This window comes from Amphiura filiformis, chromosome 8 (genome assembly GCF_039555335.1).
Source record: "Amphiura filiformis chromosome 8, Afil_fr2py, whole genome shotgun sequence".
NCBI classification, from domain to species: domain Eukaryota; kingdom Metazoa; phylum Echinodermata; class Ophiuroidea; order Amphilepidida; family Amphiuridae; genus Amphiura; species Amphiura filiformis.
In genome coordinates this window covers 42,564,235-42,584,315 of record NC_092635.1, presented here as the reverse complement: position 1 = coordinate 42,584,315, position 20,081 = coordinate 42,564,235, and the positions used below count along the sequence as shown (strand labels likewise).

General features: G+C 37.2%; 3 protein-coding genes across 3 annotated transcripts; 2 read left to right on the top strand and 1 right to left on the bottom strand.

Moving 5' to 3' along the window:
• The first annotated feature begins 1,432 nt into the window (after nt 1-1,432).
• LOC140159065 (violet-sensitive opsin-like) lies at nt 1,433-7,189 on the top strand. The gene is made up of 2 exons (XM_072182395.1): nt 1,433-2,333; nt 5,185-7,189. The coding sequence occupies exons 1-2, from the start codon at nt 1,607-1,609 to the stop codon at nt 5,586-5,588; spliced, it is 1,131 nt and encodes a 376-aa protein (XP_072038496.1). The 5' UTR covers nt 1,433-1,606; the 3' UTR covers nt 5,589-7,189.
• Nucleotides 7,190-16,889: 9,700 nt separating this feature from the next.
• LOC140159558 (uncharacterized) lies at nt 16,890-17,384 on the bottom strand. Its single transcript, XM_072183050.1, has one exon. It carries the CDS (start codon nt 17,382-17,384, stop codon nt 16,890-16,892), a length of 495 nt encoding a protein of 164 aa, XP_072039151.1.
• A 285-nt stretch (nt 17,385-17,669) lies between these two features.
• On the top strand, nt 17,670-19,361 carry LOC140159557 (uncharacterized). Its single transcript, XM_072183049.1, has one exon. The coding sequence runs from the start codon at nt 17,670-17,672 to the stop codon at nt 19,359-19,361; it is 1,692 nt and encodes a 563-aa protein (XP_072039150.1).
• The last annotated feature ends 720 nt before the right edge of the window (nt 19,362-20,081 follow it).

The window sequence follows — 20,081 nt, the reverse complement described above, 5'->3', positions numbered from 1 at the left end:
GGTACATAATTGTTACATGATGAATTTAGGCAACATTTAATTGCTAATTATAAATAACATTGGAGAAACATTCAAAATTTATTTCGCAGATTAAACTTCGGAATTAACATGAAAGCAAATCGTATTACAAACTTACACTCATTTTCATGTAAAGTATCCTAGTTATAATGAAGTTTCACTTATTGAACAATTCTGATTTTGGGATTTATGTTTATTGATAGCGAAACCCAAAGTAAAAATCACTTGGACATATAAGTCTAGAGTATTATACGATGGGAAAGTGGACGGAGAAGTTTAAGTGACCTTGTGCAAGTCCGACTCTAGGAGGCTCATAGGTAGATTACAAAAAGTTCAATATTAATATATTATTGTTATATGTATATTATATAATAATTAAAGGTCATCTTTTATTTTATTTTGTTTTACTTAGACATGTTTTGTATCAGTTTCTATACCAACAATACTTTCAGTTCTATTTAGTATTTTTATTCCATCAAAGATTCTTCTTAATTTATCTATACAATTTTACATTATGTCACTCAAAACAGCCTTGAAAACTTGATACAAAGTTGTGTTCGCAACCTATGCATTGGAATAAAGTTTCGGAGTTCAAACTTCATACAAATTATGCCGGCACCCAATGTGCTATTCCATTTTAAATCCATACTCCCCTTGTGGACGATTTAGCTAAAATCTTCCACAGAATGAGTATGAGTTTCAAATCTGAGACGAATATACCTATTCGTCTCAGTTTCAAATAGAATAGACAATTTGGTAACTTCCATTTGAAATACTCACTCCAATTGTGATTGTGGAAAATATTATGTAAAGCTATAATACAAAGGAAGTATGCGATTCAAAATAACTAACCCTATAGTCAATTTCATTTGAAAAACATACTCCCTCTGTGAAAGACTTTTCTTAAATCTTCCAGAGAGACAGAGGTTTGGCAGATTTCAATGGTCCAATATGCCTTTAATATTTTAGTAAGAGGTATCACGACCCCATGCAGTGTGCTAAATTTAACATGGAATTGATATGGACAATTTGCTGAATATTTCAACCTGAACTCGGGCCTGTATTTTATAATCAGACGTATCTATTTTATGCTCACATTTTAGAGGAATTGCTCAAGACCAGCATACCCTCAATTTCAGGATGTGATAGCTATATGTGTCCATTATTTTGTTTTCCGCAAGCGGAACTTCACGGCATTCTCTTACTGCTTTTATCAGATCACGTTACTTTTACTGTTTGAAGGTACAGACAGGGGAATTGTGGGCATAGTTGTCAACTTTTTGAACCCGGAAACGTGGTAGAAAGTTTTAAATCGTCGAATGCATCGATTGTGCCAACTTTTGCACGCGTTACACTACCCACACATACTGTACAATGTATATAAAGAAGTGCGACACAGAGAATTTGGACTTTTAAGGGGTGAAAGGTTTACTAGAACTTACTAAACCGAAGTAATTCGTTCTGACGAAGCGCGTAATTGCTTAGGCATTGTATTAGGTTCAGAGACATTTGTTGTTTTTCAACTGTGAAGCGTTTGGTTTTTAAATATCATTTGGTCTCGGTAGCGAAAGGACTTAAATTTTTCATCATGGCAAACGAAACTCTCCCTACCGAAGAAACCATTACGGTTATAAATCCCCCATCGGTCAATCACACCATCTACCTATGGTTTACCATAGTCCTGTTTTTCATCGGACTTTTTGGTAATATTATGATCATTATGGCTTATATTTTATACAAGAAACTTCGATCTCATGCTACAACTTTTGTGGTTAACACTGCAGTAGCGGACATTTGCGTCGGTGTCCTTGGTGATATTTTCATCATCATCGGCATCGCTACGAACGGAGAGTATCTGAATCCCGATGTACCTGGCAACACCAAAACTTTATGCGTTTTCTCATCCTATTTGTGCGCATCCGTATGCATTGTATCTGTCTGGAGCATCGCAGCTGCAAGTTTCAATGGCTATGTCCGCGTATGCCATACGGCGTCCTACAACAAGATCTTCAACCATGTCACAATGCCCATTATGATCTGCAGCCTTTGGGCAGCTGGGATCCTGATCCTTTTGCCAACGTTGGTTGGTTGGGGAGCGCACCACTATGACGGAGTCCTGAAGTTCTGCATTCCGACAGCCACGGCTTCAGTCAGCTACACTTACTTCATGGTGTTCTTAGGCTGGGGTATCCCGCTTGTGGTCATTCTTTACTCATTTGGGCGTATTATCTGGACAGTGCGGGCATCAAGCAAAATTATGAAGCGCCATAGCACACGCAACAAGTCTGCTAAGGGGAGCGTTAAGGACAAATCCGGTAAGTTTCAAGTGATCTTATCTTAGGGGTGGTGCAATAATAACTGATTATGTTTACCCACACGGGAGGGAAAGTTATAGGAAAAAGCATTATTTGTGCAAGCCTCAAAGCAGTGGAAAGCATTTTGGCCAGGTCTAAAGGCCAAGAGGTCTTTTTGGCACCGACGTTTTTGGCACTAATTTGTTTCTCCAATTTACCTCTTTCGTTAGATTAGTAACTTGTTTAAACCATAGCTAATTGACATTGCAATATGCAATGCAATGCCACCAGCAACGAAAATTGCAATTGTATTGCTAATATGGGCCAAAATGAGAAGAAGTGCGATTATTATTATTATGTCCCGGTATTTAGAGCCTTTTTGTCCCAGCCTCCGGTGGGTACGCCTCTATTGGGCATCCTAAAATTTTACACTATATATAAAAAATATCTGACGTGTTTTTCAATATCATTTTACTCTATTACATCGGCAGTACAAGTGTTCTATTGCCTGAACATTACTCAATGAAATGACACTCATCTGATTGTTAATGCCATTTTATTTTTGAAAAATGCTGATAAATATTATTTTGAGGGGTGTATTTTATTCCATTACACTTTTTGCCTATTGTGTTTAGAAACACAATGTTGGTATTCACTTAAAACACCTGAAGTTTGGAATCAGTTAGATGAAGAGAGAAATCTAAACCAGCTAACAAAAGAACATCAACAAAAGTTTCAATCGAAGCAATTGTTCACCTGCATTACATGCTTTATTCCATTTTTTTGTAAATTTTCCGCTTAGCTTCAAAACTCTCTATACACAAAACCCAAATAGCTGACAAAACATTTGAATAACGTGTCTTTGTGGCTTTTATTGATCATATAAAAGAAATGTAATGCTTCAAATGATTTTTTGAAGGAAATCATGCCTAATTAGTTTGGTTTGTCCTGTAAAAACAAAAGAACAACGACAACAAAATAAAATAAAAAGTACATTTTTTGGTGTATAATAATATAATAAGCAAGCCACTGAGGGTTAACAAGGGCAATTGTCTTTAATGTGAAACACAAATCAATGACTCAACATTTGCAAGTATAATATGTTCTGTTGTTCTGATTTTACACATGGCTGCATGTCCTTTTCATTATCAACTCATGATCATATTTATTTAAAACGAAAAGAAAATCGTGGTCCTATTATGATATTTTGTAAACATCTCAAAAAAAAGTAACTAACCCCCCTTAAATAATGACCATTATTCAACAACGAGTGATTGTATTACAAATCTGTAAAATGCGTTGGAAGCAGAACTTATTTCTGCACATTTTGACACCTCATTTGCAATAATTGACTAAATATTGACGTCACAGCGTACATTTAAATCAATGTAACCCAAGATTTGAAAGTTGCAGTAAATTGTATTGATTTTGTATTCAGTAAAAATTTGTATGTAAGTGCAACTTTCAAATCTGGACCTCACTTCATTAAATTGACTGGTGTTTTATTGTTTTCTGGGCTGTCGTATCGTATCAAATGAGGTGTCAAAATGCGCAGAAAAATTCTGCTTCCAACGCATTTTACAGATTTGTAATACAATATCCCCTTTTTCAATAATTTTTGTCATTATTTAAGGGGGTTAGTTACTTTTTTGAGATGTTTATATTGAATCATATAAAGTACACCTCCCGAACAAAACGTATGGTGTGGGAAAACGTGCTATTCTTAACGTTCTACATTAAGTGATCCATATAAGTCTTCCTGTATTTACATATACCCTATGTTATACTTGGTTATCAGATGTTTTTAAAGGCAGAATAGTTTAAAGACAATTTTAGTTCTTTATTTTGTTAATTTTGTTTTACAATTAATAATGAAAAAGTTGTGTATGCAAAAGAAATTAGAACAGACAGGTCGAGCGTAACATTTTAACAGGTTTTTTTATGATTTTTTTTTGTAAATTGAGCATTTTTTTAAACATTTTTTGGTGCAAATTTCTCAAAGTTGGTCAAAATTTAAAAAAATTAAAAAACCCGTTCCTAGATATTTTTATCTAGTTTTTAAAAATAATTAAAAAAAATTTTGGCCCAAGAATTTCTTTGTTACGTTGACCGAGAAAATCTTTAAAAAAAAAAACCCGTTTTTTTTGTTTTTTTTGGGGGGTTAGATTTTCTCGGACCAAATATGACCTCACAGATGTATTCATCAAGTCTTTGCAATTCTAAAAATATATAATTTTATATTCTTGAGACCAACAATTTAGCTGTTATGAGGCCAAAACATTTCCATAATTCCAGGGTTGGGACCACCCTTAATGTTGAAAATAAGGATAATTTACTTAAAAGTAACATAAATCTAGTAAGGCAATAGAACCAAATTAGTTCGATCTTTCAATCGACAATCGATGCTTGGTCGATCCTTATTATTTATCAAAGTGATTACATATTAATCTAGGCATGTAATGATATTGACCAATACAAAATTACCAGTAATTCTGATTAATTAGTTGATAGTCCATTAATTACAGGTATCGAAACAGCATCGGAGGTCGATCCACAGATCGAACCAATTTGGCTCTGGTGCCTAATGTTTCAGATATTTTCAGGTCGACAGTCGCAAGCAGTTGTTATCTGTTACACATCTATTTGAGATACAAGAAGTTGCTTTTTATCTTTATGTTATGAAATAAATTTACTTCTGAAGTAGTTGAATATCCAAATAAAATCATGTGATCGGTCTTCTTGAATGAAATGAGTCAATATGCTATGGGTCGTTATAAATATTGCATTTGTGAAACTTGTAATTTAAACATAGAAGCGAAATTACGCATAAAGTGACTGTCATGTTCTTTTCCATTTATTTCTATATCTGCAGGCAGCAAGAAGCCCAGAGCAGACATGGCCCTCATCCGATCGGTGGCCATCATAGCATTTTACTTCTTCGCCGCTTACGGCTTCCTCCTGATCATCCTGCTGATGGGCGATAACTATCTTGGAGGAGCTCCCAGTGTTGTGTTTGCAGTCGTTCTCGCCCATACCCATTGCACCTTCAGCGGGATTCTGTTCGCCGGTACCAACCAGCGTTTCCGTGACGCATATGGCAATATGTTCTGCTGTATTAGTGAGAAACAAGCAGCAACCGAATCGTCGAGCTCCTTCAGCTCAAGATTGTCCAAATTGTCCCGATTCTCGTCCAAACAACAGTCGCAGCAACAATCACTCGTACCGAGCGTTTCAGGCAATTTGACGTCTGAACCAGCGTCGGAAACAAAAACATAACTCTTCGTTTTGCCATAGAAAACTCATAGATAAATGGTCAGTAATGGGGTCAAGAAAATGAAAAGATTCAAAATGTTGATAGAAAAATCAGTCCCCAGTTGATAAAAAAATCCGTGTATATTGTGTAAAACGGGGTCAACGTCCCCGATTAGGCGTAGACGAAAATCAGAAAAACACGACCCCGTTTGCCGGTCCTTTACAAGGTCCCCGTTTGTCGCCCAAACAAATGGAGGGGTGGGCAAGATTTTCACATCAAAATGCAACATAAGACACACCTAGAGCATGTATAGAAAATCTATTATAGTAAAATAGTGAGCTCTGTATGTCTGTCTATCTGTCTGTCTGTGGGGGTGTGTGTATGTGTAATGTGTATGTATTTGTATTTGTAAACCAATGTAAGTGAGGACATTATTCTATACTACATGTACAATGTGAGGACAGTAAAAGAAATGTGAGGACAATTTTGATGACCTCACATTTCTATGGTGTCAGGTCACTGAGCTTTTTTGCCCTGCGGGGCCCTTCAATGTTGGAACTCACTTGGAGTGTTTAGTCGAGTCGTCGTATGGAAGTCTCCGGCCTCGGGCCTGCCAAATGTTTTTTGTTGATACTGGTGCCTGAGTGATCGGATCGCGCCGACTTTGCCCCAAGGACTTTGCCGGCTCTTATGTTGAGGTATATTTATGTATAATTTACAATAAAATGTTAATATATATTCTTAATCTAATAAGTTACATTGTAAATATATAATTATGCATCATTTCATTTAACCATATTCTGTATTCTCATTTCAATTAAAATTGTCAGTGATTGAATTTCGATTAAAATTGAAAGTTTACCAAAGAAAGTTAAAAACCAACATTTTAGTCAAAAGTACTTTTAATACTCTCTTAATTTACAAGAGTGAATTTTACTTACTCTAAAAGAATGCACACACTGGTCCCTTCAATGGAATGGAATGAAATGGAAGAATGGAAAAAATGCAATTTCACTCTTTAGAGTGTCAATGATTTTCACCCATTTCCCACTCTTTTAAAAGTGAATTCCACTCTAAAGAGAGGGAAATACAGTCTTTCCATTTCACCCCAGTGATCACTGTAAGCAAGCACTCTTTAAAAGTAAAATTCACATTTTACTAGAGAGTAGAAATGTTATTACAATTAGCATTTTAAGGGGGTACTACACACCTGTCCAATTTTGTGCCTATTTTTGCATTTTGCTCAAAAATTATAGTGCATTAGTGACAAGTAAGATATGTATATTATAGGGGCAAGGACTACAACTACTGCACTGGAAATTTGATTTCGGTACAGACAGCAGTTGTGGAGTTGCAGTCAAAAATGAGGGAAAATCAGTATTTGATCAATAAATCAATAACTACTTGCCTTGAGTTGCTGAATTTTCAGAAAAATAGTTGTCGTCTTTGCCCCTACAACATGCATATCTTAATTGTCACCGATGCGCTATAATTTTCGCGAAAAATGCAAAAATAGGCACAACATTGGCCGGGGTGTAGTACCCCCTTAAACGATTTTGTATATACTTTGTATACTTCTATTTTAATAAAACAGAAAATTTCTTTATAAAAGAATAAGAACGTTCATACGTGTGATTATCGTGTCATTGTTACAGCAATTTTACAATACACCATAAGTAGTTTTTAAAAACTCGTGAAATTGCTAAATATGCACTTTTGTTTACCCAAAGACCCTAAATACAGGGTTGTCCAGTCCAACCCTATCATTTTCCTATACAAATATCGGTTGTGTCTGAACATGGAGGTAGTAGAGAAGGAGAAAGCTCGCACGCATTCTATAGTACAATCATAATTGCCGCCCTTTGAGGTTTCGAGATCAACGTTTTGATTATGTAACGCGATTATCACTTATAATCTTTTGTGTTGTATACATGCATCGTCGCACACTTGTGTGCGCTATAAATATGCTGAAACAGCATAAGTCATTCTAACTTGATGAAAATGATGCACATTATGCTTTACATCTCTTTCATTGCCTAGATTAAAAGAGGGCTCAGGACGCGGTTTATTTTGAAACCTCGGGGGAGGAACAATTGTTAAAGTTTTGGGTAAACAAATAAAATCGGACCAACCCGGGCAGTACCGGGCAACACTGAGATACATCTCGTTTGATGGGAGAATTCCTCAACTTAACAATGCGCAATTTGTTTTAATAAGATCTTCGTATTTTTAAAACAGTTGTTAAAACAATTTTACCCGTCCTTAAAATGTGTGTGAACTGTACCATTCCATAATAAACTGTTTAGAAACATTCTGGAACAACATGTTTCAACATATTAATCGTAAAAAACATCATATATTAAATGAAATATGAATATTCAAGTTCAACAGCTAAGTAAATGTATGCGCATCCATAATACATGTTTTGCGCATACGTGATTTACTTGTTACTAAAATATGAACCCCCCATGAGACGGAGTCATTCCAGAAATTATCGGCGATGATCATTAGATCAAAGGTACATCTGTCTCTATTGTGTTTACAATAGGATTTGCGTAATGAGCTTAACTCGAGCTCACTCCTTCTCTACTACCTTCATGGTCTGAAGTGATCTCTTTGTCGCCTGCACCATGCTGGATTGGTAGTTTTGAATAGCGCGGCCACTCGTATCCATTAACCTCTTTTACATTATGGAATACCAGCAATTGTTATATGAAATTGAAAATTTATTAAGGGCTGGGGTATGAACGTTTGGGCAGTATTTATTTTGGGACATCAGAGCACATCAGACATATCGAATTGCATTCTGAATACGAAGAATGTCATTCTGATATCAAATAATTTTGATTTTTGAAATTCGCAATTTAATACACATTTTATGGCAAATCATTAAAATTGATATTTTGATATTTAACAGTACTTGAAGTAAACTTTATAAATCTGATGATTTATACTTAAAGTGTATGTAGTTGGGATGAAAAGCCGACGATCAATTGAAAATTTTGACCTTTCGTATTGAAGATATGGATTTTTTTCCCAAAACACCCAAAAAAATTAGGTCTTTTGGTCTTTTGGGGAAAAAAACCATATCTTCAATATGAAAGGTCAAAATTTTCAATTGACCGTCGGCTTTTCCTCCCTGCTACATACACTTTAAGAATATATCATTAGATTTTATAATTTACTTCGAGGACTGTTATATATCAAAAATTTTACAAATATCAAATTTTATAATTTGTCATAAAATTTGTATTATATTGTGATTTTCAAAAATGAAAATTATTTGATATCAGAAAGACATGCTTCGTATTCAGAATGCAATTCGATAGGTCCGAGGTGCTCTCATGTCCCACAAAAAATACTGTCGAAACGCAATAAACGCTCATTTTAGATCCCTTGCCATTCTATATCCATTAATGTTTAAGTTCTAACGAATGTTTGATGACGGAAAATCGATAATATATTTCTACCAGATATTACATGTAACATATTATCGATTTTACGTCATCAAACCAGGGTTCGCAGGTTTTTGCCACAGGTGGAAAAAACCGCGGTTTTAACCACTTGGCAAAAACAGTTTTTGCCAGTTTTTGCCGGCAAAAATGGCAAAAACTAAAATAGTGATTAATTTACAAAAATAAGTTCCCGAGATGTAACAAGGCCAGATTTTGTAATTATAAGCAATATATTAAGAAATTAAAGGCATACGTTTTCATTGCTCAAGTGCAGTTAACCGAAATGTGGCATGTATCAAATTCAAAACTTTTTATTTTAAGGACTTAATGAGAAATATGTTGAATGATTCGTTAAAAGTTGTGTGTTACTGTTTATGAGCTTTATGTGTCACTTTTCAATATTTGGGTGACCATGTGAGTTTTTGCCATTTTTTGCCATTTTTGCCGGTTTAAACCAGGCAAAAACTGGCAAAAAACAGTTTTTGCCAGGTTTTTGCCACTTTGCCGGCAAAAACAGGTTTTTGCCGGCAAAAACCGAACCCTGCATCAAACATTCGTCAGAACTTAAACATTACTGGAAATAGAATGGGACTAGATTAAATAACGTAGATATGTTACATCAAATATTATACGTCTAATACTCGAAGCAGGGGCGTAGCCAGCTTTTTTGGTCAGGGGGGGCAAAATAAAATTTTTGGGGCACAGACGAACAAAATTATAGTTGTATCATACAATGCATAGAGACAAAAGGCTTTATTGGGACGATGTGCGCGCGTAGCGTGCAAAAAAATGGTATTTTACACTATTTTCGCCCATTATCAGGATGGAAAGGGCTTAATCTTTGCAATATGCGCGCGTAGCGCGGAAAATTTTTGTATTTTAGTGCTGAATTTCGGTAGAAAAGGGCTCCTTGCCCCTTTTCTTTTCCTTTGCCCTCCTAATTTTTCCTTTCATTTTTTGTCAGAGGGGCACTTTTGTCTTTCATTTTTTGTCAGGGGGGGCACTCTGCCCCACCTGCCCCCCCGCTGGCTACGCTACTGACTCGAAGTCTGCATACTGCTTTATGGCTGGCAGTACTCATGACAAAAGGCTATTTCTTCCAATTGTACAGCAGTGAAACAGATCGCTTCAAAGGAAGTGCCGCTGTTGGATATCCCTGTATTTAGGGTCTTTGGTTTGCTCCCCAAAGAGAAGACGAATATAAAAGTTCTTCCAGATAATCCATTATGTACTTTAAGAACTTCTGAGTAAAAAGGCCTACTGTATAATTAGTTTGGTAAATAACGACTAGATGCAAGAGTGAGTGCAACAGTGGGTGGCCTCACTAGAGTGAGGCCAGTTTCTGCTCTCATACCTAACTTAAACTTCTGGCAATATTTTGAATCACAAAATATTTCTTTATCTGATTATTTTAACCTGTCAACTGTCAATTACACCTGACGCGAATTGAAAGGTTACAAGAGTACTGCTGATCAAAGTGCTGATGAACTGAAATGGTACAGAAAGTAAAAGCAAGATAATTTAATTAGTCAAATCTGACGAAAACGGTATAATGAAAGACAGAGATAACAAGACTATATCGCGTCTAACGTCAAGGCAAAGGCGCGTCGTGATTGGTTGCCGACCTGCGCAATACGGCATTTTCTGTCTAGTTGTCAGAATTTCAGACGCGAACTAGTCTTTTTATCTCTGCCGCACATGTGTCTCTGTCGTTCATTATAGTCCTAGGGAGGGATCACTATTTACGCCAGGGGGACGGAGGATTTTAGGGGAGAGGCGCGAAATTTTTTATTGACTTGAGGGGGACATGAAATTTTGATCTTAATATTGGAGGGGACAAGGAATGGAAGGGAGGACGTGAATTGTTTCCTTTGATATGAGGGGGGATGCGAAATATTTGTGCGAAAATATATGAAAATCCACCCCCGGCGTAAATAGTGATCCCTTCCCTATATGGTGCTGGTATTGTGATTGGTCAATGGTGTTCACAACCTGGATGAAAAGTTAAATTTTAAGCAAATTGGTTATATTTGAACTTGAATGTTGCGTGTTCTTATCATTATCATGTGTGGCCGACTCGACAATACGGATTTGGCAACAAGCCACATTATATTGATATGAAGATCATAATTATTCCAACTTTCGGTGTCATGTTTTTATCATTTATACCGGTTAACCACTATCAAGTATTACTTTCATTGCAAGATAATAGCACTTTTGACCTAGAATTAATGCCAATATTGTAACACCTACATCTTGGCACCACCATGCTTCATTATATTAATAACCCGTCACATATCCCTTGGAGAAATGAACGTCTTTATTAAGGGTATATGATGTATTGTTGGTCGAAGCAGCAAAAAAAAGTAGTTCACAGCATCTTGCGAATGGTAGTGAGCTTTAGCAAAAAGTGCATTGCTCAATTCATAGCGAGCGTGTAGAAGAATTCAAATATCACAGATATACTTTTGTAGGTCCTGTGGTTCTTGAGTTATGTTGTAAAGAGGGCTAAAACAACAACACTTTTGTAAAACGTACATAACTAACTCAAAGCAAGTTTTCAAAGTATATGATTTGTAGAATGAACTTTTGCAAAACACCAAAGTGTTATTTTTCAATAATATATTGATTCAGATAATGAACACATTTTTTTGCTGCTTCGACCAACAATACCTCGTATACTCTTAAAGGGCATTTTCGTCGATAACATTATTAAAATTTTAACAAATTTAAAAATTGAATAAAAACATGTTCACTTTAGACAGACATGCATAATTGATTGACATATCCATTAAAACTGAAAAGTTACTTTCGAGGTAATAAAACGAACGGATATGTTGTTCTTAAAAGCACAATCATTTATTAGATGATAATACCGTTCAATTAAACACTTTAAAAGGCGATATTTTCCTTGCTTATACGTGAGGTCAACGGGTCAGGATGAGCTCTGACATCTTCAGGACGAAACTGTTAGTGTTAGGAGTTGTGCATCTAGACTGGCCCTCGTCTATACCGTAATAAAGTCCCTTGTCTGTATTAAAGTAGAATGTCCCTAATAAATGGTTGGTGGCTCTGAAAAGAGTCGTTTATTAGTGCGTTCCTATTGAGAAGAGATGGTCAAACGGACTCCCTTGTCTATTGAAAGTTGATGACCTTGAAAAAGTAACATCCGGTAACATACTATAACCACTTTGATTACCCTTTTTACCCCACCCGGATTTGATATCAACAGGATCTCAACAAAAGATGATACATGCATCGTAGTACATGCATACTCCCGGGAAGCAGATAAACTATCGGCCAATGGTCATGAGACTTGGATGTTTGTATCATCCTAGCGCGTCGCTTCATCAACAGGAAGCACCCTGTATGCTAAACGGAAATAACGGTCACCCATGCACGATCCTCCTTTAAATTGAACATATCAATCAAGCCTTTCTTTCTTGTTTTATAGTAATTTATCTTCAATCGCTGACCAGTGGCGTAGCCAGGATATTTGAGGCAAGGTGACTTCCGGGGGATTTGACTAAAATGATCATAATGTTCAAAATTTGGCATAAAATATCACGGCCCGGCAGAGCATCCCATGAGGTCAAGAGCCGGGGTCAAGAGGGGGGAATGAGGGACAACTGCCGTCACTGATTATTTATGTTAATGAATGTGTGAAGCTATAATAGCTTATAATGGGCTAATCTGTTTAAAATTCACACTACCTCTGTGGAAGAGTTCAGAAACATCTTCCACACCAAATTTTCCAAACTCATCCTCCCTCTATGGAGAATCAGATGAATATTTTTCAGCAGATGTATGACATATGGCGCTGCCAAATGTGTTTATTCCATTTGAAATAAACAGGAGTGTTGATTTTAAATGGCTTAGTCAAAGGGCTGCCGCTACTGACTGGTTTCATGCATTGTCATTCAGCTCAAGAAAACTTCTTCACGACTTCAGAATTAAAAGAATTGAAAGATGTCAAACTATGATGATGATATTGATAATAATAATAATAATAATAATTGTTAAACGTGGTCGTTGACTTTTGTTTTCAACCTCAAGTTTCAATTCTTATCCAACTTGGCAAACAAGACGTGTGACAACTGACATCGGTCTTTGAACCTGCCACTGATTTGATACTTATTGCATTAAAGGTTGTACACTGTTATGGGGACATATTCCTTTCAAGTGGACATTTTATAATTTAAAGTACAAATTTTATAATTTAAACATGTAAAAAAACGCGGTCTTAGTAAATTATTGCACAACATTCCATAGTATATTTGAGAAACATATGCCTAATGTGCAATTCTCATGAAAGACAAACGCTCGTTTTTAATTTAAAGGCGTTTTTTTATATTTTAAAAAGTGGTGTTTATATATGAATTCATTCGGCTTGTTAGGCCCTAGGCTTGTAGTAAAAAACAACTTGTGTGTCATGCAATAGTTCACTAATAAAAAAAATAATGTACTATAGATCATTCCTTTAATTGGCACTTTCCTGCCGTTGATGAGGTGAACATCGATATCACGTATTATAAAATAGCGAAAGCGTGGACCAGAAGGGTGTGATATAGATGTTCAACGTATCAACGGCAAGAAAGTACCAAATATAGGAATGGTCTATATGACACCATCGAACGATGTAACAAAATTCACACAAAGAGTATTTAAGTATTTCAATTCAAGTTAGAAAAAAGACACAAAGGTACATTGCACACATTTAGCATATTTATAATTGAAGACCGAATTAAAAAAAAGGCTAGTTTGCGTCAACGTCAAGGCAAATACGCGGCGTGATCGGTTGCTGACCTGCGCAGTACAGCATTTGTGGTGTGGTTGACATGACGCCATACGCAAACTATTCTTTTTTAATTCGGTCTTCAATTGTAATGGCATTTTGACAAATGAGAAATATGACGATTTGTAATAAATAGACGGTGAGTATTGTCAAATGCGTGAAAACGTTTTACTTTCAGCCAATATTCCAGTATGTCTGGTGTGGTGCCTGGGAAATATATATTGGTCTCGGTCAGGATAGGAAGCCTATATTGGAAACAATAGTGACTGTTGATATCCAGTCCAGACTTTCTATTGGGATATTTAGCAATATCAGATTCGAAATGTTTGATCAGAAGCCAAACCCCGTGATCCGTTCCCTCCCACAAAAACCATATGATGCGAAAGACCTACTTTTGAAAGAGACCCTTTGTTAAAAGATATAAGCCTCCCATAATAATGGTTAAATATCTGAGATTAAGCTGTTGGGGATTTTGCGTGTGATACGCATAACTTTTTGAGTAGTGTAGTTTAGGATGACTATATTGACGCCCTCTGTTGGTCAACGTTACATTTAGATTAATTACTCCTTTCTTTGTCAAAAATACATTAATGTTTTCTCCTTGCTTTCTTACCCTGCGGGGCCATTATATATTGGAACTCCATTGGAGCTCCATGCAAGTCCTCACTATGAGAGTTTCCGACCTCAGCCCTGCCGGGCTTGCGGCCTCGATGTTTTTTGTTGATACTAGGGCCCCAGTATCAACAAAAAACATCAAGGCCGCAAGTCCGGCAGGGCTAAGGCTGGAAATATATAATGGCCCCGCAGGGCAAGAAAGCAAGAAGTGACCTTAATCATATTAAAGTAGTTTTGAGAAAGCACGTTAGGTTATAGAGTGTTCATTCAAATTAGCCACACAAACCACTTTGAGCGTCGCCCGCCTTGGAATTACATAGAAAGTGTGTGTGCTTGCGACTAAATTGGGTTACCTCAAGTATCACCTTGGGCTGTGTAATAGCAATGGTACCAGCAGTATGCTGTCGGGTCAGTTACCAATTTAATGGCAGAACCCTTTTGTTCGAAATAATGGTACCACTTTTATGAGTGCGTTACGTAATCTATTGTCTCGCCATGTTTATGTAACGTCCTTGATCGTCAGAAGATTGATAACAATCTTTATTAGTGGGATGAGGATGAATCTCACGTTCAACGTTAAAGATAATCCTAACCAACATGTCAGTAATGTTTCGATAATGTCCACCTACTAGAAAAGATAAATCGGTTTTTTTTTTATGAAATGATGTGGTCAGCGACAACCTGTAAAGTGTCCTGTGGCTTGTGGATCGCCTAGGCGTTGTGCCTTGCGTAGCGCACTATAAACCACTGCGGGTTGTTTTGGGTGTTTTTTTTCAATTGTATCACATTTGTCTGTTCTTTGCCATTGAAAAAAAAACACGAAAAATAAAGAATAAAGGTGGGAAAGCTTCAAGAAAGAACTGAAAGAAATACGTTGGAGCTCATTTTTCATGAAAACATTTATTATCTTAATTCATATTACACAACAACAATCGAGTATTAATTACTGCTTTTAAAATCATTTTTTACTGCTAATGTCTTCCCCGTGTCATTTCGGACAAGACTAATTACTCCTTGTTATGTCAAAACTACATTAAGGTTTCTCCTTGCTTTTTTGTCCTGCTGGCCCATTATATATTGGAACTCCATTAGTTGCAAGTCCTCACTATGGGAGTTTCCGGCCTCAGCCCTCTCTCTGTTTCCCTTATTTTTTTTCTCCTCATATTTAATTTAGTTACACGTGCTAAACTACACCGATATACATCATAATCCGTATACGAAAAAATATAATTTATTATTTCCTATTTTACAAACATAGAGATCTGTGTAACAATACATTTTTATTTGAATACAGATACATGTACAGCATCTTGAAATAAAGTTGGATTAGGTTATAAATCTTTTCAACTCATGAACTGGACTTACTGTTTTGTTGACTACAGTATCACGCCATATCTCTAACGCTTCATCAGGCCTAGTGATGTGAATTGGCTCTGTGTTATTGACGTCACGGCGGTAGGAGTGACATCACACTGGAGTCGCCGAGGATTTTCCTGATGGTTGGTTCGTTCGTAGCTGTGAGACAAGTTGTGGCGTAGTCCCCCTCCGCGATTCAAAATTGGTTCCTCCCTGCGAACATATATTGCTTCCTTTACCCCTCTTTCGAACCACCTATATTCTTTGTCGAGCACAATAACGTCTTTATCCTCAAAAGTATGCTTAGCTGCTTTGAGGTGTATAAACAAACGCATCGTTTAAACACAGAGCCAATTCACATCACTAGTCAACAAAAACCGTAAGTCCAGTTGAAAAGATTTATAACCTAATCTAACTTTATTCAACTACCTGGATGATTGAGAATATTCTTGAAATAATGTTGTCGAAAAACATCGAAGGTCTGTTTTGCAATATCAACCTATGGCATATGCCAAAATAATAGACTGCCCAGCAAACACAAAACATTTTAAAGAAAACGTTTAAATGTCGGGTTATATAAATGATATAAAAAACGTTTTAATAACATTCAAAAATCATTTTTGAAAACATTCTAAACAAAATGTTATTTAAGTGTTAACAAAATATTTTTCAAAAATGTTTGCCTAGAATGTTTTATAATAACGTTGCAAAAGCATTTTCAGGACTTGTATATAACCCGAAAATGTTATTAAATGTTATTAAACGTTTTAAGAACATTTTTGTGTTTGCTGGGTGTGCAATCAAATAAAAGTAACCAAATTTATGTTCCATAATGACACAATTTTCAACAAAAATTTACATTTTAAACAAAATAACTGTGGTGCACGCCACAAAAATAAAAGACCGTGTGCAATCAATTAAAATAGGCTTTGCATAATGCGGGATAGCAATTCATCGCTTGAATTGAATGAATTGGATTCAAACGGATCGATATTCGGCGTTTTGTCAAACTCATAATGATAATAAAGTTTTTGATTATGTAGTCAAATCCAATGAAATTCTACTCACTTAGACAGTTTCGTCTTCCTGGTCGGAAGACTTCTTCAGTAATGCGATGATCCACTGGTTTTCCCGCGAGACTTCTCATCCCTAGGGTGCACAGTTCTTAGTAGTGGATCATATATGTGATTTAGAGAATATACACCTTCATCGCGATTTAGCGTCTCCTGCCCCCTCTTTCTGATCCATAATGCCTCGCGTATCCATCTTGTGTGTTTATTTGAGTCCTTTTCGAGAATCTTTGCCCCCTCCCAGTCAATGACGTGGTTCTCCTGTGCTACATGGTCGGTGATGGCCGACTTATGCTGTTCAGTGACGGATTCTTTTCTTTTTGCTCTGGTATATTTAACATCTTTGATTTTTTCAGTGTCTTTTCTGTGCTCATTCAGTCTTGTTTGGAATTTTCTCCCTGTCTCGCCGATATATGATTTATTACAAGTTTGGCAAGGGATTTCGTATACACAGTCGCAGGATTGTGAGGAGTCGATCTTGTCCTTAGGATGCACAAGCAATCTCTTGAGGGTGTTGTGGGGCTTCATGGCCGTGCTGATACCATACTTTTGAAAGATCTTTGCAACCTTTCAGAGACTCCTTGCACATAGGGAATGACAACCATTCCTTTGCACCGATCCGCACTGTCTTTACTATTCCTGCTCACCTTAGTCTGTTTATTTTGAATTTGTTGTTTTGCCTCGCGGGAAAACCAGTGGATCATCGCATTACTGAAGAAGTCTTCCGACCAGGAAGACGAAACTGTCTAAGTGAGTAGAATTTCATTGGATTTGACTACATAATCAAAAACTTTAGTTTACTTCACAATCCTGATGAATTTGTTTCAAGATGTAAGAAGAAATTATGGAAACGATGCAGTGAAAAATATACGTGATTTAGAGAATATAGAGAGGAAAATTGCTCGCCATCGCAACCACCTTACATTCACGCACCGGTGTAAACAACATGGAGTCACACCATCAAGCCTCCGAATTCGCTGCCCGATCAAGACGATCAAAGCCAAAAACATCGTTGAAAAAGCGCAAAAAGAGCTAGCGAGAGAACGTATCCGCGTCATTAGCAACCAAATCAAGTCATATGAAAAGGAAAGAGCGGTGTTGAAAAAAGATCTAGAAACACTGACGAACGACGACACAGAGCTACGGCGCCATGTTGAAATTCATTGTGAAAACAAGGGGAAATCGGAACATGAAAAGACCAAGAAAAGGCATAAGGACAAGTTTGAACGGCTCAAGAACAAAGAATGGAGTAGAAAAGTGAGTAATGCAGCTTCGGCTGAGCCAGATCTATCAGGTACACAGCTAAAACGTTGGGTTATCAATACTTCCGATCGTAAGCTTACCAAACCACAAACCACCTTGTTGGCTAAAGGGCTAAACTTCGCGGTGTCTGTTGATAAGATTCCCAATGACGAGTTTATAGTTGCTTGCGAGAAAGCCTGTTGGGCTATTCCTAATGCTGAAGCTCAAAACTTGCGTGCAGAAGTAGCAGGTGTTCTGAAATCCGCCAAAATCCCCCCTCCTAATATTAGTTATGATGAAAGAAAAGCCCTCAGAGAGCTTCAAAAAGATCAATCGCTCATAATAATGGGAGCTGACAAGGGGAGAAGTACTGTGGTCACAGAAAAAGACACCTATGAAGAAAAAGTAAAGAACATGTTAAGTGATACAAGAACGTATGAAAAGCTTAAAGGGGACCCAACTGGCTCTTACAAAAGAAAACTTGTTGGAATTTTGCAAAGACTGAAAGAGGATTCTAAGATCAATGACAGCCAATACAAACTGCTGTATCCTACTGCAGAGGTCACTCCACGCCTTTATTGTACAACCAAGATTCACAAAGAGGGCAACCCAGTTCGCCCCATTGTAGATTACACTGGATCAATAGCATACCAAACTTCTAAGGCACTCGGTGAAATCCTTGCCCCAATGGTTGGAAAAACGGAGCACCATGTTGTGAATTCCCGCCAATTAGCGGAGGATCTAGCAGGGGTTTTCATCGAAGAGGGGGACATCTTTAATTCACACGATGTCGTGTCCTTATTTACCAACACCCCGATTGACAAGACACTTAGTATCATCAAGAACCGCCTGTCAGATGACAAGACATTGAAGAACAGAACTAATTTGAACGTTGATGACATAATGGAGTTACTGGAGTTTGTGTTAACGACAACATACTTTTCGTTCAGGGGACTATATACAAACAAAAGTTCGGAGCCGCCATGGGGAGCCCATGTAGTGCAATCATCGCCAACATATTCATGGAATGGCTCGAACAAGAAGCTATTGCCACAGCACCCATGGAGTGTAAGCCTAAGATGTGGAAGAGATATGTTGACGACATCCTGGAAATCATCAAAAAAGGGACTACGCAACAACTCACGGAACATCTCAACACAGTCGACCCCACTAAGAACATCAAGTTCACGCACGAAGAGGAAGAAAACAACCAGATACCGTTCCTTGACACCCTCATTATCAGGAAGGACGATGGATCTGTGAAACTGTTAATCTACAGGAAAAGACTCACACAGATCAATATCTGAACTTTTCGTCGCAGCACCCACTCCATCAAAAAATAGGGGTGGTTAGAACCTTACTTAACAGGATGGAAAACATTGTCACTGAGGAGGAGGACAAACAAGAGGAAGAAAACAAAATAAGATCAGCGTTAGCGCAGTGTGGCTACCCTAAATGGTCCATCGATAAGGCAAAACAACAAATTCAAAATAAACAGACTAAGGTGAGCAGGAATAGTAAAGACAGTGCGGATCGGTGCAAAGGAATGGTTGTCATTCCCTATGTGCAAGGAGTCTCTGAAAGGTTGCAAAGATCTTTCAAAAAGTATGGTATCAGCACGGCCATGAAGCCCCACAACACCCTCAAGAGATTGCTTGTGCATCCTAAGGACAAGATCGACTCCTCACAATCCTGCGACTGTGTATACGAAATCCCTTGCCAAACTTGTAATAAATCATATATCGGCGAGACAGGGAGAACATTCCAAACAAGACTGAATGAGCACAGAAAAGACACTGAAAAAATCAAAGATGTTAAATATACCAGAGCAAAAAGAAAAGAATCCGTCACTGAACAGCATAAGTCGGCCATCACCGACCATGTAGCACAGGAGAACCACGTCATTGACTGGGAGGGGGCAAAGATTCTCGAAAAGGACTCAAATAAACACACAAGATGGATACGCGAGGCATTATGGATCAG

Bases quoted from the DNA above. Each gene is read 5' to 3' on its own strand.
- LOC140159557 (XM_072183049.1), top strand. From the start codon at position 17,670: ATGAATTTGTTTCAAGATGTAAGAAGAAATTATGGAAACGATGCAGTG.
- LOC140159065 (XM_072182395.1), top strand. From the start codon at position 1,607: ATGGCAAACGAAACTCTCCCTACCGAAGAAACCATTACGGTTATAAAT. The intron at 2,334-5,184 runs GTAAGTTTCAAG...CTATATCTGCAG, and splicing joins GAGCGTTAAGGACAAATCCG to GCAGCAAGAAGCCCAGAGCA.
- LOC140159558 (XM_072183050.1), bottom strand. From the start codon at position 17,384: ATGAAGCCCCACAACACCCTCAAGAGATTGCTTGTGCATCCTAAGGAC.